Source organism: Coffea eugenioides, chromosome 5 (genome assembly GCF_003713205.1).
Source record: "Coffea eugenioides isolate CCC68of chromosome 5, Ceug_1.0, whole genome shotgun sequence".
Lineage (NCBI taxonomy): Eukaryota > Viridiplantae > Streptophyta > Magnoliopsida > Gentianales > Rubiaceae > Coffea > Coffea eugenioides.
This window is the reverse complement of record NC_040039.1, coordinates 49,452,747-49,470,048: the sequence shown is the minus strand read 5'-3', so window position 1 is coordinate 49,470,048 and position 17,302 is coordinate 49,452,747. Positions and strand designations below refer to the sequence as shown.

General features: G+C 37.4%; 4 protein-coding genes across 4 annotated transcripts; 1 reads left to right on the top strand and 3 right to left on the bottom strand.

Moving 5' to 3' along the window:
* Positions 1–81: 81 nt before the first annotated feature.
* Positions 82–1,654, bottom strand: LOC113770371. The gene is made up of 2 exons (XM_027314804.1): positions 446–1,654; positions 82–330 (listed from the first exon to the last, which is right to left on the bottom strand). The coding sequence occupies exon 1, from the start codon at positions 1,452–1,454 to the stop codon at positions 453–455; it is 1,002 nt and encodes a 333-aa protein (XP_027170605.1). The 5' UTR covers positions 1,455–1,654; the 3' UTR covers positions 82–330; positions 446–452.
* A 282-nt stretch (positions 1,655–1,936) lies between these two features.
* On the bottom strand, positions 1,937–5,744 carry LOC113770543 (transcription factor ILR3). Its single transcript, XM_027315025.1, has 5 exons — positions 5,396–5,744; positions 3,792–3,854; positions 2,963–3,040; positions 2,718–2,880; positions 1,937–2,417 (listed from the first exon to the last, which is right to left on the bottom strand). Exons 1-5 carry the CDS (start codon positions 5,530–5,532, stop codon positions 2,154–2,156), a joined length of 705 nt encoding a protein of 234 aa, XP_027170826.1. The 5' UTR covers positions 5,533–5,744; the 3' UTR covers positions 1,937–2,153.
* Positions 5,745–8,444: 2,700 nt separating this feature from the next.
* On the top strand, positions 8,445–9,651 carry LOC113770635 (photosynthetic NDH subunit of lumenal location 3, chloroplastic). Its single transcript, XM_027315156.1, has 3 exons — positions 8,445–8,848; positions 8,944–9,230; positions 9,340–9,651. The coding sequence occupies exons 1-3, from the start codon at positions 8,560–8,562 to the stop codon at positions 9,436–9,438; spliced, it is 675 nt and encodes a 224-aa protein (XP_027170957.1). The 5' UTR covers positions 8,445–8,559; the 3' UTR covers positions 9,439–9,651.
* A 287-nt stretch (positions 9,652–9,938) lies between these two features.
* Positions 9,939–15,910, bottom strand: LOC113772208 (kinesin-like protein KIN-14N). Its single transcript, XM_027316794.1, has 17 exons — positions 15,806–15,910; positions 15,098–15,352; positions 14,776–14,920; positions 14,583–14,692; positions 14,361–14,480; positions 14,050–14,253; positions 13,584–13,793; positions 13,416–13,490; positions 13,165–13,311; positions 12,938–13,076; positions 12,738–12,847; positions 11,982–12,143; positions 11,706–11,893; positions 11,378–11,459; positions 11,160–11,264; positions 10,969–11,073; positions 9,939–10,346 (listed from the first exon to the last, which is right to left on the bottom strand). Exons 1-17 carry the CDS (start codon positions 15,878–15,880, stop codon positions 10,167–10,169), a joined length of 2,412 nt encoding a protein of 803 aa, XP_027172595.1. The 5' UTR covers positions 15,881–15,910; the 3' UTR covers positions 9,939–10,166.
* Positions 15,911–17,302: the final 1,392 nt, after the last annotated feature.

The following is a 17,302-nucleotide window of genomic DNA, read 5'->3' as shown; positions in this document are numbered from 1 at the left end:
CACCTGCAAGGCCCTTCCCAACCCCTGCACAGTCACCATCTCCCCGATTTTTATGTTTTCACCTATTACTGCTCTCGGGACAAAACCAAGCTGCAAGTTTGCATTCTTTTATTGACTGCAAGATATGAAATCAACATCTCATAAAAACTCATTTAAGAGCATACACTCGAGGAAAATGAACAACATAAGAAAGGGAAAGAGGGAGGGTGGGGTGGGTGGGGGCATATACTATCAAGTGTCAATTCAACAACAACAAGCGCAAATCATCTGCGCATTTTTCTGTAAATCCATAAAATCACAACTTTTATGCTCCACAATTCAAGCACTTGACAAAACTCAAACTTCAAAATCACAACCAAATACCTAATACTCAATCTATAACAATGTGGAAGTGGAATATTATTACTTCATCAGCCATGAATGTAACAAACATTTGAGTTCCAGAAATGCACTCACTTTTTCCCAGTTGCATTTGACATCAAATTCTTCAAGAACTTTGCAGACTTGGTAATTGGTGAATTGATAGCCATCAAATTATACAAAACCGTCTCAACTTCAGTATTTGATGGCCGAGCTTTAAAGCTGGAAACCACCTTCATTTCTCCATTTTCTTCCACAAAAACGTTCCATCTCTCACCACTTAATACCCCATCCCTAACACGCTTAAAAATAACACCTTTTCTCTTACTCAAGATCCCTCTTACCTCCAATCCCATAAAAGAATACACCACTTCAAAAGAACCAACAAAGCTACTCAATTCACCAAAATCACTCTCCTCCTCAAAAGCCCAGCCGGGATTGAAAAGCACCACTGGTTTAGGATAAAGATCGTCAGTTATTGTCTTCAAAACCGCCAACTGTGAAGCCTCTGGCGCCAAAAATACTGCCACGTCAGCAGAACTCAAAGTTCTTGTTTCCTCATTGTATACTGATGAAAGATCAGAATTTTCAACAAGAATATATCCATTCTGAGAGTCAAATACTTCATTGGCAGCTTCTTTCAAGCTTTGATTGGACCAGAAAATAAGAATTTTGACACTTGTGCCTTTTCGTTTGATGGGCATATCTCCAAAGACTTGAATAGCGAGTTGACTGAGTGAAGAAGGTGAGTCATCAATGACTGGAATTTCCATCCGAAATCTGGGCTGCTTTAGTTTCTTGAGTTTTCCCGCGAGTTTGGGGTTGTTCAAAGGCTTCTCCAACGTGGAGGCAAGACAAACCTTGGCCTGGAAGATGGCCTCCTCTTTGGAAGTTGGGGGAGTGGCTGAAGAAACTGAACACTTTGGGGATAAAGAGGGTGTTCTTGGTCTATGATGCGGATTTAGGGGAACAATGAAGAGAAGAGAATGGTGATGCTGCTGTTGAGTTGGGGCAAAGGAAATGAGAGGGAGAGTTTCGATTTGTTTGTAGCTGAATGGAGTAATTGTAGCTCTGCTAGCCAGTGATATACTCATTTTAACGAGAAAGGAAGCCGTTTTTAAGGTTCTAGTATTTCACTACACCCCGGCAGGTTGAAGAAGAATCAAGAAAGTATGGGAAGCAACAAAGTAGATAAGATTGCATGGAAAAAAGCGGCAACCTCAGAATACGGGTCCCAAACAGCAGCCATGAGGCACAGGACGCCCATTTGGCCTCGGGGTTGTGGTCTTGACTCTTGACTTGTTCAGGACCTTCGGGTAGCGTTTGACGATGGAGGATTGCTGGGACCTAGTGCCGCTGCAAAAACTAAAGCCCTTTGCTCGACACATCCCATGGCCTAAAAGGACAAAGGAGGTTTCAGCCCCACTTCCGGGCAACCAGGTGCTCATTTGATCCAAGGAACTTCCTCCTTTTTCGTGTAACTCATATGGGCAACTCGCAAATCTCACCATGAAGTCCATTACTGTTGGAGCCCAAGTATTTTCCTGAAATTCAAAGCCGGGATTACTTATTAACATTAACATGCAAAACCAGCAGTACTGAAATTTCAAGGAAACGAGAGTCTTTAGCAATCCACCAAATCCAGTTACATTGTCGAGCAAAAACTATTACAGTCGTGAAATGCCAAGCTACATTAAGAACTAGATCACAAAGTTGGAAGCACTATGCCAAGCTACATTAAATTGAAGTCCATCTAAGCACTTGCTTGCAGTTGGAAGCCATTAGCCTCTGGCTTAGGCAACTGGTGGGCGAAGCACATGATCCTGTGAGGTATCAACAGCAGCAGGAGGCATAAACTGCCACATGGCAACTCCAGGGTAACTGATGATGGGTACCAACTTGTTCCCAGGTGCTTGACCCTGAGCAGCAAATGGTGCAGGCATGGTAGGAGGTGGCATGAAGCTAGCTTGGGTATTCACTGTCTTCAGTTGTTGCTCCAGCTTTTCCTTCTCACCCTTTAGCCTCTGCTTTTCATCCCGAAGCTCATTCTTCTCAGCCTACACAAGTCAATCAATTGCATGAAAGACCATAGACTGTTAATAGGTGCATTACAGCACAGAGAAAAATGAGCTTCTCAACAGCACAAGTTAATCAACCACATATAGACCATAGACTGACAATAGGTGCATTAAAACGTAGAGGGAAAAAAGAGGAGAAAGCATTGATCTGATTTAAGGTCAGCAAGCTTACATCCAAGCGTAGAAATGGGGAATAAGGTGGGGGTGCAGGGGCAGGGCGAGAAAAAGACAAAATAATGGGATAAAGAAACGCTCAACACTGGTAAGACAAAATTTTACCTTCAGTTCTTTAATCTTCTCCTGAAGACTTAGATTTGAGTCCTTCAGCTTCTGGGCTTCAGTACGCAACTGAGTCACAATTCGAACAGCATCAACCAGAATGGCAGCCTTGTCTGTTTTGGGAGGCCTTTCAGGATCAAGCAGAGCCCCCAATTCCACAAACCTGAATGATGGATTAGGTCTTTGTCAGAGACTTGGTAGAAAACGGTGAGAAGCGTAGAATAAAAGATATCAAGGGTGCGCACTTGTCATTTAGCCTATCTCTCCGTTGTTTCTCCCTGCATGCTTTGGAACTTGTTGAAGCGCATGATTCAGTTCTTAGCCTGCAATAAAGGTATTAGGAAAAAGTGACGACCAAGTAACTCGTGGGTTCAATAAGAAATCTCTTATCCAACAGCCTTCCAGCATATATTTGTGCTCAGTCCATCTTCTTCCAATCACAGTCCAGAAATGTTAAACTAACCACCCCAGTTTAAGCTTTAATAACCTAGAATTTCACTTAGCTATTGCAAATAATATGTCCCACACTAGGTTAAATGCTAATATAACCTACAATAGCAAAAAGAACCAATTACAGCTACTAAGCAACACTTGGGAACCAAAATTGTCTTTAACATCTAATTGCAATAAGATCTGTTCCAGTACATAAAATTGAGCCATTCAACTTTCATTTATATGCACAGCCAATAATTTGTAGCCCACAATCCAAACTCATTCTCTTGTCATTTCCCACATCTCATTTGCTTAGTGCACTCATTTCTACTACTGACTGTCACTCAATAGCAAAAATGAAAAACATGAAATATGAGCACTCCAAAGCAATGAAAAAGGAACTTTCCATGAGCATGCTCCTTTTAATTTTATCAAAAAAGGAGAAAAGGCAAAGAGGAGAAGAAAATAAATGGTTTTTTTCCTTTTTTGTTTTTGGGTTGGGAAGGGGGGGCGGGGGAGGGATCTCACAACACTCAAAAGGCTCTTAGCTTGGCTAAATTTACTCCAAATCCCACTGAAGTAATTATAGATTCAGTATCAACTTAGTCGAATGGTGTAATATAAACTTCAGAACTACTTCACCGTTTTCTGGAGCCAGTTTCCTTTGGGCCATCTGAATCCCCAAGCGAGCCATCAATCTCCACACTGAAAATAGATAAACAGGAATATCAGCTGAAAGATGCAAGAACTTTAAAATAAAATAAAAAAAACTCACGCAAGAATAAAAGTAAGCAAAACACGCAATAAGCTCAAATTGTAGTTCTCTGTGGCTGCTCCAGCCAGGGTGTGACCAGCTCTCAAAATGTTTTTTTTTTTTTATTTTGGGGGTGGCTGGGGGAAGGCGGGGGAAGAAATCATGCACAACACAACAGAAGGCAGACACCACACAGACAAATGGAGAAGGACAGTAGAAATCAATCACTCGGTAAATACCACTGAACACAGAAAGCGGATCCATACCCTGTGGGCAATATCACCTCAATCCCTCCAACATAATAACAAATTCTTAAGTCAGAAAACTCTAACTTCTCTCCCTGATACGTTCAGTCAAATGCAAAAAAGTTGGCCACCGAGAAAAAGGTAAATGTTCAACTTGCAATATGTCAGTCATATTATCATAAAAGCTAAAATCCAAGCAATCTCTTTATGTCAGACCTGAAGCCTCAGAATCCAACTTTTATTCTTCTACCAGTTTAGCAGATATATTTCCTAATTACTGAAGTGAACAAGCAAAGAAATATTTGAGAGCAACTAATTGCAACAGAAACATCAAGCGAAGTTCTTCTGGAAAACTTGCGTGATTACCTTACCAGGAAATGCCAATTATGTCAGTAGGAATCAACTTTAGTAACTTTCTCCAAAAAGACTTTCAAAAAAACCAAGTTTTTGCAAAATTAGAGTACAAATTCACACAAAAATTCTACTCATCATTTTTCCTACACGACACTTCTAAAGAATAAAGAACTAATTTTCAAGACATCAATGATCAATACCAATTGGCACTCCAGACAAGGAGAGGAAGTAGGAATTTTTATTTTTTATTTTTTGTTGGGGGTGGGGGGGGGTGTGGGGTTTGGGGGCGCAATCAGAAATCAGCCACTGCCAAAACAGTGAAAAAGAATTTGATAAAATTCCTCAAATGCCAAATGAGAGCCAAAAAGGAACCCTAAAGCCTTAATCTTTAAAACATGAAATTTTCAATCTAACCTTCTATCACAAGAATATCCTGATTTCAACACATTAACCATCAATCAAAAAAACATAAGAAACAAACACCCGGCAATAGAAACATATAAAACACCACCAAAACAGCTTAACAAATAAAATAAAATAGTCAGTAAAAGTCAAAAATTCCGAATGCGAGCCAAAACAGACCCAAAATCATAGTCTTTACAACAGGAGAGAGGCAAATTCAAGACCAAACGAGTATGCATGAACACCATGTCCCCCATTCACTAACAAAAGAAAAGCACTTTCCCACAACAGAGATAAAGAGTCCATAAATTCTGAAAGGGAGCCAAAAAGGGACCCCAAGTCCTAATGATTGCAGCAAGATATAACGTAAAACCAGAGCAATTGAGGTATTGGACAAAGCCCTAGTCCCCAGTTCAGAACAAAACCAACAAAAAGCCCTCAAGTCAAAACACAGAAAAATTAAGCAGGATTGAAGGGTTTTTCAGCTATACCTAACATTTGATGAACCATTCAAGGTCTGCACGGGCCAATTAAACCCAGAAGCTGAAGCTGGAAAATTCCCATCAGGCACAGCAATATCTTCAAACCCGTAATCGTAAAGCCAGTTGGTGTTTTCCGGGGAAACCATTTCCGATCAATTCCCTGACACGAAAATGTTTTCCGGTGGAAAAAAGAATATCAATTGTTGAAGACAATTAAACAAGACTGATAAGGGGCTTTATTCTTTGTGTTTTTTCCAAATATGCGTGGGGTATGATGGGGATTGGGGGTAGGCGAAATTTTGGGGGAAATCAGGAATTATTTTAGTTTTGAAGCGGGGAAAAATGGAATCTGACGACTGATGAAAATAATACTGGAATTTTTTATTACATAGCCCCCCAAGAAAAAGAAAAATAAGAAAAAAGTGGCCGAAGAATCCTACGTGTACTCAACTACACGTATGCTGGCGTGTTTTTCGTGCGTGGTTTACTGTCGACTGAAGGCGACTTGGGCTTCTCGTCATTTTAAGTGAATTCGATTCAATCCACGGACTTTACTCATTGGGCCCAAAGGCCAGTTTCAAATCTCCGTTTAAGCCCGCTTGTCCAAATGTTTAGTTGAAAAATTCAACGTATGCTCATAGTTGAAGATTTTTATTTTTATTTTTTTAAGTGTAAGTGTGAAGTTGCGAATTTAAAATTTTTCATTTACACTCTTTTTTTCGTATCATCCAATCTATCCTTCTCCTAGCTAAAGAATTTAGTTGCTTGTAAGGTTGTACTAGGTACAAATATGTTGCAAAAAATGTAAGCACTATAGTACTCGGGTCTACAAGATCATAAAGTGTACCATTAAACAAAAAAAAAAAAAGGTATGCGCCAAAGTATTCAGGTCTACAATATCAAGTGTACGTAATTTTTTTTTTTTTTGGGCTTTACAATATTGAATACATCAAAAAATTGAACTTTGCTAAAAAAAAATAAAATAAAACTTCCCAATTTGTGTGGGGAGGAGATTAATCTATTTTACTGAAAAAAGTTGGATGATGATGTCTGGTTAATCTCATCTTGCGACTGCAAAGATGTTAAAATCCTTCCTGTAATAAGAGCTTTTATTGGATATTTTGCAGTTTGAGTAATTTATGCGTCTTCGTTAGTTGGGGCTGTGTTGTCGCGAGTAGTCTGACTGATTCCATAACCTGATAGTTACCAGTAGGTCCGGTGATCAGCCTTCGTGTATTACCTCGCGTTGTGTATTCTTGAGATAAAACTCTATATAATCTTAGGAGATTAGTCTAGCCTTTTGGTTAGGGATGCCCCTAAATGGAAAAAAGAAAAATTAGCTGGGGCTGTTGTTACATGTACAAGTTAGAGTACAGTCGGCAAAATGATTTTTATGTGACGGTGCCCTTCCTTCGAGTTTCAACGTCACATTGCACTTCCAAGCCAAAAAGCGCCAAGTTGCCACGAAAAATAGTAGAGTATAATTTCAAAGGCAAAAGGTCAAGGACAATGATATAAAGTTGTCAAGCATCGATGCAATATGTGATCTGCCACCTTGGTAGGCTTCAAATTTCTCATTTTAGAGCCCCTTTACCATTTTCCCCTTCAAGAGCATGGATAATAGATTGAAGTGGGATGGTGATGGTTTGACATGTCAACTTGGCATTGGCAAATGTTGATGCTGCTGGAAATGGCAAAATGATTGAATATGAATGGCCCAAAAAGCACCACAAGCTACGCCCACATTTTGGTGGGCCCAAAATTTGACAAAAGAAATGAAAGAGTACAAATAATTACAACATTTACAAACATGCAAATGGGTCTACGTGTTTATTGTTTTCCCAAAACGCACCATAGATGTTTGTTGTAATCAGTACCATATATAGATGTTTGCAACTGTTTTGAGCAGCAAGCCAATAATAATTAGCTTATGCAAACTTCTCACAACAAATGATTCTTTAACAATTTACTCAATCCAAGAATTCCAGCGGGTGGAGGGATTCATAGATATTCTTGAAATTTTACGGTGAAAATTTCATTAATTTTTCAAATATATGTTGGTATCTCTTGCTTTTCAGATTGTTATATCTGTGTATGTCTGATATAAAGTTATCCATTAATACAATGAAATTTTATGATTTTTTTTGGAGAAAGAAAGAATCAACAAATATGCTTCTCAAGAGTCTATAAAACAGAGCTATATTATCTATTTGGGTTTGTTTGGATTGTAAGTTATTTGGGATATTTTTATTGTAGTTCTTTTTGTGATGTGATGTATGTGAGATAAAAAGATAATTGAAAAGATAAAAAGGTGTATTGGAAAGTAAATAAAATTGGGGAAATAATGCTCAATCCAAACAAACCCAATTAATATTTTTTATCTTCAATTGGTTAGGATTAGATTCGTAGAGTGCACGCAATAGGCTAGCCGATGAAAGCATTAGTAAACATATGCCGCAGTCAATTTATTTAGCTTTTGATGAGATCAACATTATTCCTTTTCCTCCACTTCTTCGGAAAAACCAAAGATTGACTACTTAAAAAAATGCCTAGCCAGCCACTTTCAGAAAGATGCTATTTTGACCTAAAATTCAGAAATAAGTATTCTTCCCCTTTTTTTTTTCTTTTTTTTTTTTGAAGGCTGGATATTCATTGTTTGAACCCAACATTGCATCGTAATCTTGGCCCAATCTTACATCTAGTTTAAAAAAACTCCATGAATATATGCACTACCAATTTTTTTTTTTTAAAAAATCTATCGCACCAAATTCTTGGGCAAGACATCCAGCCCAAACAGTTTGATAAGCATAGGCTTTGTGCTGCCTGCAGGGGCCGGGCCCAATTGTGTCATCCTTCCTGGCTCAATTCGGAGTTCAACAAAACCCCGTTGTATAAATGTAACAAATCCGAATTCAGCAAGGACGGACATTAATCAACTCCCAACTCCTCCCTTTTGCCCCTATCTCTTTGAAGGAAACAAAAAAATTAATTAATGAGTCGAGAACACCAAAAATAATTTCAAAAGAACTCTTATCGTTTGCAAATTACAAATCTATCCCGTTTAAGATATCCTCCTGGTGGACAGAAATAACCAGCACACTTGAAACGATAAACTGACAATAAAGGCATTACCAAGCACCAACTGCATCAGGCTTATAGTTTCCTACGCTCGAATGCCCACAATGGCCCGTGCAACAAATTTGAGCGGCATCTTTGAAGCCTTCTCGATCATCCCAAAGCTTCATGAGGTCGAGAACATCCGAAAGAAAGCAACGGATGTTAACTTTCTCAGCAAGAGGACAGATGAACTTCAAGAAGACACGTTGCAGACTACAAGAAGATTAGCCTTAGGCCTCGCCTCTCTTGCAATTTTCAGCACTTCAAGAGCTGCTGGAATCTCCCTTGCTGAGGATAACGGTTATTGGCTTACTGGCCCTATTCCTGTACCTTCAGCCAAGAACAGTGAGATTTTCAACCATCTCTGACTCTGCGTATGAAATGTTTTGTCTGCCGCTAAATGTCAGTACATTTTTCTTGTTTTCACTTTCATATGGCAGAGATTACGAATGAAGATACGGGGACTCGTTCTTTCCTGAAGAGAGGAATCTATATTGCAAATATCGGAACAAAAGGGAGAATGCATAGACTAAAAAAATATGCTTTCGATCTTCTGGCACTGGAGGATTTAATAGGACCTGATACGTTTAATTACGTACTGAAGTATCTGCGCCTTAAGTCTACATTCATGTACTTTGATTTTGATGAAGTAATCACGGCAGCTGCTGATGGTGATAAGCAACCTCTCACTGACCTTGCCAATCGCCTTTTTGACAGTGTTGAAAAGGTAATTCAGTCGCCAGATTCCCTGATATGATGAGGAGGATCTTCTACAGCCATGGCCTTGCTATTAAATTTCCATACTAAGATGTGTCCGAAATTTTCTGTTCTGGCAGCTTGAAGATGCTGCCAAAAATCAGAATCTTCCTCGAACGCAATCGCTTTATCAAGATACTACTGTTATTCTTCAAGAAGTCATGAACCGGATGGCCTAATCTGCAAGTTTTTCACTACGATGATCTTCAGCATTAGAGTTTGAAGGCACCTAATGTGAGCGATGATGAGTAAAGAGAAGGAACAGAAGATAAGAAAGACAAAAGCGATCACAACTTTACAGGTTGTTCTAGTTCTGTTTGTTAATACTAAATTTGTTACATTTTAATATATATTATATTAAGTGATAAGTTGTCGCTTATTTTTTTTTTAAACATATTTTGCTTAAAAAATTTAATGTCAATTAATTAATTTAGACGTTCTATTTTTTTGTTATCAAACACATCTGAACATGTTAAAATTTCAATCCATTAAATTTAAATATTCACTTCAATTATCAAACAAGGCTAAATTTGAATGAATCCTTAATTATTAGATTAACGAGTCTCATTCATTAGTCAATCCAACTCGAGTAGATATTAGCTGTTGATTTGACTGTCTTCAACTACATCTGGCACTGAATATATGGCAAATTCCCCAACCAATCTTGTAGAGTATAGTATATCTAACAATCAATATATGAGATATATTGTAGGTACGGTACAAATTCAATGACTAAAGGGTGAGTACAGAATACAAACGCCAGTGACTTCCACTATACAAATTACAGGGAAACTGCTGTTAGAAGTGTGTCGAATTCTTGGTTAAACCGCAAATCACATACCAAGCAGAGGTACAGGTACAGATAAAACATTTGCTAAAACAAAATTATAAGAATTATTATCCATAATTAGCCAATGCTCAAGCGAGAATCTATACTTCGCATGCTGGTTTGACGCCTCGGGATCCCAATTTCACAAGCATTAACCCGTGCTGCGAACCTAAGGGAACAAAGAGATTCCCCTGTTGACGTAGGATCTGGAGAAATATTAACAAACATCAAAGTCTTCGAGTCCCCACCTAAACAAGGCTGGAAAACCAAACCACTGGTCAGAAGCTAAGAAGAAGATACTTGACGACAACAATCAGAAATAAGACGATGATGCCATACGCTTCTTCCGAACCTCTTGTCAAAACATTGAGAAGCATTTATAACATGCACCTGACAGCATTCATTGATTCAATGCATGAAAGATGTTTTCCACAGAACTCAATCTTATGGATACCTATATCTATCTATACATAATCCATGATTCCTACAATCTACAGGTTGCATTATGAGATGGCAAAATCAATAGCAATTTCACAGTTTGCCCTAGAAAACCATTAGGTATTTCTGTCCGGACAGCTCCAACAAGGAGATAGTCAAGAAGGATCCTCGGGCTTTGTTCCATATGCACTCAAAGCCATCGTCTGTCACCTCCGCCAAGCAAAGAATCTAAACTCTCTCAGATTTAAGGATTTCCAACAGTCCACAGTACGGAACCATAAGAACAAGTTTCTCTCATTGCCTAACATTTTTCTATTTACATCTATTCTACACAAGGTAAAGCACGATATAAACTTCTAGAAAACAAATGTGGTGGTGGTGGTGGTGTTGAGATGATCTACATGGAGAACTCAAACAGATCATTTAAAGGTGAAAGACATACCTGAAGAAGGTACGTGAGTTTTGAGTTCCTAAATGGTACGTGCTCCTCCTTCTTTGCCAAAGCAAATATAACGTCACTTAAAGACGACAAGCTTTTATTTATGGCCTGACAATGCACAACTCGATCGTTAGGAAACAATGCCATGAGGAAAGTTTGGTCCAGAACTAAGCAAAAGAGTTATATTCACATACTTGAGTTTCTTTCAGGCGATCCCCTGTAGACCCACTTTTAGAAAGTCTCTCACTACCAGCAAGATCAATTAGGTTCAGGACCCCCTGTACTTGCTGTTCAGTGCTCTGAAGCCATTTAAATATCCATCATTCAGCATGTTTAGCAGATGACGAGAGACGTACAAACGCCTTGGTCAAACTTAAAAGTAATGATATCTAAGACAGCCACGTACACATACCTCATTAACACCAAGAATTCTCAAAGTAAAGACAAAATGGCTTCTCGAAGACTGTTCATTCATCTGGGTCTTCCCTACAGACCTAACAGAAATGAAACAAAAGAAATCAGGAGTTAAACCATTTGCTTTATAAAATGATATCAAAAAGCTACTAAAAAACTATAACGAAATTAATTCTTGAGAAAATTCAAAGGAATGTACTATTTACTACCTCACAAGTGGATTAAATATTTTCATGAGGAATATTGACCCTCTAAAAGATATAATATTAAAATGCAGTGGGATTCTAGACTTGACCAACAAAGAGCAAAGTATAACCATGTCATACCTGCTTTGAGCTGCGTGCTCCAAAAGATAAGAAACCTCCCTACTGCTGCAAACATCTACTATTGTTAGATCAGAGACATGAGTATTTCCATTTGCATCATGCTTGATGGTATATTGCTTTCCTCCATTATCTGTCCTTGAAGATAACAGATCACGGATCGTTTCATTGTATATTTCAAGCATTGATACCTAACAGTAATGGCAAAAAAAATTGATTTAGAAAGAAAAGAGAAGATTATACATCCAGACTACAACATAAAAAGCAATCAGTACTTACCTGCATTTCATATCTCCATCCTTGGCATTGAAGAGTTTGCTTCGTCTCAAATACCTGCTCTAATGTTCTTGGTATCAACCCTTTCTGATCTGGATTTCCCGTCTTACCCATCATCGTGTATGTCTTACCAGAGCCAGTCTGACCATACGCAAAGATACAGACCTGGAAGCGTGGATGATCTACAATTCTTAGTGAATGATTCTGAGGTAGACAAAGCATTCATGTTCATGAAATTATGATGTTCATTCCATAACTTGTTGAATATTTTAGTTTGACTGGATAAAGACATTGAAAGTCAAATCCTAAAGTGCTTACACAGAAAATAGGAATTAAATTTGACAAGCTATATTGGTAAATTTGAATTCAAGAAAAAATGAGGGGGTTCCCATCTTTTTTGATGCGTCAAAGTATAGAATTGAAGTATAAGGTAACAAGATGTACATAATTGCAAGATAAACTTGAAAGGACATTCAGCTTAGGACTGAGGGAGAGTGGTATTCATTTCCAGCCAAATATGCAGCAGCAAAAAATTGTAAGAAAAAGTAAACTAAATTATGCTTTTGACCTATCAGAATAATATGGAAATGACAATCATCCCCAAAAACTCTTTTAAGCTCATTCAGTAAAAATTTTAGATGCACGGCATTAAGTGTCACAAAAGGATAAAAGTTCCCAACATCATGTATGAAGAAGGCATGCCAATTGCTCTCAGTTGAAGTGGTGACTCTTTTAATGAAAACAAGTGCAAGACATCACCTTATAACCATCCAGAGCACTCTGTACTAGTTGTGATATTTCAACGAAAACATCTTCTTGTGATGCATCAGGCATGAAAACTTTGTCGAAAGTAAAAGAATGCTTTTGCCCTGGTAAAAGTACAAAAATCAAGTGAAATAAGAGCCCATCACACATGGTGAATACGCACTTATTTGCATAAGATTCAGAATAAAAATTACCATTCTGGCTCAAATCAATGCCTCGTCCAAGTGATTCCATAGCAGTGGGAAAAGAGATGACTTTCATTTCGGGGTTACCAGCATCATCAGACAACAAAGGCCGCACTCTACAGAATACCCGAATGTTACCCTTTAATTCCTATATCAGCAGAAGATTCTTCAGTGAAAAATGAAAAGAGCAAACTCCCAACAACAATTTATTTAAGCAATTCAACTGACAACCATACCAATATAGTGTTATGTAACTTTTTACGTAGTTTTTCTCCTTCCACAATTTTCATCTCAGCATCAGAAAGACGATTTTGTAACTCCAAGATCAATATCTTTTGCTCTTCAAATTCTGATCTTGTTTCCATTGCAGATATGTCAGACATCTATCAAGAACAAAAGTATATAAATGTCAATACCCATTTGAATATTTCTGAAAGCTAAAATTTTCAAACCATTAATAAAAGCGCCCATCTCCTGCAAATCATACCATCAATTTCTTCTCAGCAAAAGCCAGTTGTTCCTGCAATCTTCTAATATGTTCACTTTGAGATGAACATCTCTCCTGTTGACAAGAACGGGAAATCCATCAGCACAGGATCATCATAAATAAAGGCCAATTATGAAAAATGAAAAACAAAGGAAAAGTGAAACAAACCTCCAGCTCATTTGACTTCACAGTCAGAGTATCCACATTGGCAGAGGATTGACCAACAAATTCCTGGCATTTTGCTAATTCTGCTGTCAAGGACTGGACCTGTAATAATTGGCGGTCACGATCATCTCTCACTTGTTGCATATCATTCCGAAGGCATCCCACCTCATTTGCCAAAGCTTCCTTCTGTCTCACTGCTTCTTCTTGAGAAGTCTAAAGGCAAATCATAGTAAACAAAAATAAATCACGTTTATGAATTGTAGTCCTACTCAATGCTCTTATAAACAAGACATTGCAGAATGTGCAATTCAAAGTCATTACACTATCATGTTGTGGTACTAAGAAACTGTCCACATTAAAAACAGCGACCAAGTTTGATAACTTGTCCAAGCAAATGAAGAGTACATTTTCATGAATTATATGAAAATACATCCCCATCAAGATATTCGACATAACACAAGATACTCACTCTGTAAGCAGCAAGCTGCTCCTGCAAAGAAGTCTTCTGACCCCTCAAAGTGCTCAGATTTTCCACTACAGCAGCTTTTTCTGTTTCTACACGCTTTAGCATCTCATTGGTTGAAGCAAGCTCTGACTGAAGTTTACTGTTGTATTGCTGCAAACTGGTGTTATACTCTTGCAAACGCTTGTACATTTCATTCAATGACTGTATCTGAAAAGGGAGAGAAACAACCAACGTCATATAAACTTTGAGGAGCTGATTACATCGTATCATAAGACACAGGTTCATAAGATCAAGCGAATATCTCCTTCTAGAACCTTCTGATTAGAACTCGCAATATCCTGTTGAGCTCTCTTAAGGTCTTCTGAAAGAGAAGACTGTAGTCTCTCTGCGGCTACTCTGGCCTCTTTCTCTCGGGTAAAAGAATCCAGAGCTTCCTGATAATCAAATACACAAACCATTCACAAATTAGCAAAACTGCTTCAGCAATACGAACCCAGAAACTTCAAAGATTGATTTATCTCCTCCCTTAGACTTACCAATTTATCAGCTTGCTCCTTTGCGTACTTCTCTTGTGATGCCTCGTAATTTCTCCTTAATTCCATGATTATTGAGTTCAATTGTTCTTCCTTTGCCTTCATTAGCATCTCTAAAGGCAAGGCAATTAGATTAAAGTCAGAGAACAATTCAAACATCTGAAGCTGCCAAGAATAATTGTGAAACCAACAGTACCCATTTCATTGCATTTCTTCTCAGCAGCTTCCAACAAATCCTTCAACTTCTCCTGCTCTGAGACATGTTCCTTTTCAAGCTGTTGGAACCACTTGATACATTCCTTAAGCCTTTTAATAAAGTCCGACATTTGATCACATTTTTCCTAATTACATAGCAAAATTAAATATATAAATACTTTCAACACATCTAACAAACAAAAAATCAAACATTTTCCACTAACTATTTTCATTAACCCACTACATCTCAGCAGAGATGAAGATAAAAGGCAGAACAGCGACCTGCTATAAAATTTTCTCACGATAATTGAAGAAGCCCTAACCTTGTAGTTAAACTTATTCTTAACTTTCAACCTCTCGTTAACCAATGCTTCAACACTCTCTTTAGTGAACTCAACAACACCACAATCTGAGCCAGCAGTGCTCGGTGGACCACTAGACGGCGGTAGATCTCCACCCCCATTTCGCTCCATCAGTGCCTGCCGGTTTGCTCTCGTACTGATGGTGGCCGGCGGCATTTTTGTATTTGCGATCTTCCTCTTCTTTTCTACAGACACCTCATCCACAATATACTTGCTCTGAAAACTCAACCAAAACATCCCACAACACAATCAGCACACTATTAAACACCTTATCTTCAAAACACAAACTATTAAAAGAAACCAAAAAAAAAAAATCATCTACAAGATATATTCAAAAATTTTCCCAATTTCGAATCTGAAAACTAGCAAAATTGCCGCATAAAAATGATGAAAACTTCCTCATAGCACAGTCAACCAGCACGATGAATTAACTAAAAAACCACATATTTAACCAAAGAAGCAAAACCATTTTACGTATTCTCATAAAATAAAAAATCCATCAGCTATTCCTAATATAAAACACCGAAAAAGTTATTAACAGAATCAAATCTTGAAAAAAGAAAGCACCATGAAACAATGAAAGTGAAGGAAGTAAGGAGGAACAAAAGGGGAGATTTAGAGGCAAAATTTATGAGGAAAAAAAAGAAAAGAAAGGAAAAGGGGTCTCACATTAGGGGAGCTTGAAGTAGAAGAAGCAGCAAAAGTGGGTAATGGAGGCTTGTTCTGATTGTTCTTTGGTGCCATTTGAAGGGATGGTGTGTGTTGTGTGTGTAAAATCAGAGAGAAATGGGTGAAGCTTTGAGTTATTCAATTTTTTTCAACTTTTTTTTGCCCCTTTTGGTGGGGCCAGGATTGCAATTGAAGTATCAGAGCCGTTGCTTTGAATTGCAGGAACTAAAAAACACACAACAAAACACAATTGAAATCAGGCAGACAACGATTTATGAGCTTTAACCCTAAGGATGAATTGATTAAAATACGTAAAAGAGTAAAGGGTTACTCTCTATAAGAAATTCGGCTTTTTTATTTTTATTAATCTGAGTTCACATGGGGCTTGATGGTAATTTGGTAAATCTGGGTTGACTATTGGGGATTTTACTGGGTAGAGCGTTGTGGAATGAAGGTAACTTTTTTGAAATTTGAAATGGAATCTGGCGGTCACGTGAAGAGAAGTTCGTTGAAATTTGTCGTGACATTTATGCCCCTGTTCGTTTTTTTTGTGTAGGCGCACCTCTGTTCATTGACATTTTTTCAGGTTGTATGGATATTTTAACAGGGGTGACTTTTTAACATTTTTCGATCCGATTTATTGGACTACTTTTTTTTTTTCAGGTTGTATGGATTTTTAATGATGAAAAGTTCTTAGGTTGTTTTTTTTAACAATTGTTGAGTGAATTTTTATGGTACTGTTTGGAACAACATTTTATGTGTTAAAGGCTTAAAAAAATTCCAAAAAGTGAAAAATGTCCAGAAAATAATAATTTAAGCTAATTCCTTACGCCTGAAAAATTTTGAAATGCACTTTCTATGTCGATTTTATTTGCAAGAGAAATTTCACATTGAAAAAAAAAAGAGAGAGAAAGGGACAAAAAGGCACTTAAATTTAAAAATTTTATAAGATTTATGATATGACGTGCATGAGTTTTAATTAATTATTTTGATGATTGTATATAAATTTTTTGTTAAAACTATAAATAAAACCAAACAAAATAAAAGTATGATTAAATTACTTTTTATAGAAGAGTGTAGCCTTGGCAAACGTTCAAATAAATAGATATGCCAATGACTCATGAGAGAAAAAGGAAAAACTAATTCGTAGAGGAATAATAAATAGATTTGCTAATGAGTAACGACCTGTAAAGGAAAAAGGAAAAACTAATTGTTTGGTATGCGATTTTTCACAAAAAAAAAATTACATTTTTCATGAACACGTGTTTCAATCACTTTTTTACCTTGTATATATCAACTTATTATAATATATTTTTCTATGAAAAATCCTAAAAATAGCAATCCAAATAAGGCCCATAGAGAAACAATAGAAAGGAAAAAAAAAGATAATGGAATGCCCTTCAAGTATCTAGAAATTTAAATGTATATTTTGTTAAAACATTTTGATGTGATGCTTTTAGAACAACTTTTAAGAATGTTTTCAACTATGTGGTGTGA

Coding starts and splice junctions, on each gene's coding strand:
- LOC113770371 (XM_027314804.1), bottom strand. CDS start 1,454: ATGAGTATATCACTGGCTAGCAGAGCTACAATTACTCCATTCAGCTAC.
- LOC113770543 (XM_027315025.1), bottom strand. CDS start 5,532: ATGGTTTCCCCGGAAAACACCAACTGGCTTTACGATTACGGGTTTGAA. Junction 3,041..3,791: donor GAAACTGGCTCCAGAAAACG/GTGAAGTAGTTC, acceptor CCTTTATTGCAG/GCTAAGAACTGAATCATGCG. Junction 2,881..2,962: donor AGAGATAGGCTAAATGACAA/GTGCGCACCCTT, acceptor TCCATCATTCAG/GTTTGTGGAATTGGGGGCTC.
- LOC113770635 (XM_027315156.1), top strand. CDS start 8,560: ATGCCCACAATGGCCCGTGCAACAAATTTGAGCGGCATCTTTGAAGCC. Junction 8,849..8,943: donor TGTACCTTCAGCCAAGAACA/GTGAGATTTTCA, acceptor TTCATATGGCAG/AGATTACGAATGAAGATACG. Junction 9,231..9,339: donor TTTTTGACAGTGTTGAAAAG/GTAATTCAGTCG, acceptor CTGTTCTGGCAG/CTTGAAGATGCTGCCAAAAA.
- LOC113772208 (XM_027316794.1), bottom strand. CDS start 15,880: ATGGCACCAAAGAACAATCAGAACAAGCCTCCATTACCCACTTTTGCT. Junction 13,077..13,164: donor AGTTACATAACACTATATTG/GTATGGTTGTCA, acceptor CTGCTGATATAG/GAATTAAAGGGTAACATTCG. Junction 11,074..11,159: donor ATCGCCTGAAAGAAACTCAA/GTATGTGAATAT, acceptor GTGCATTGTCAG/GCCATAAATAAAAGCTTGTC.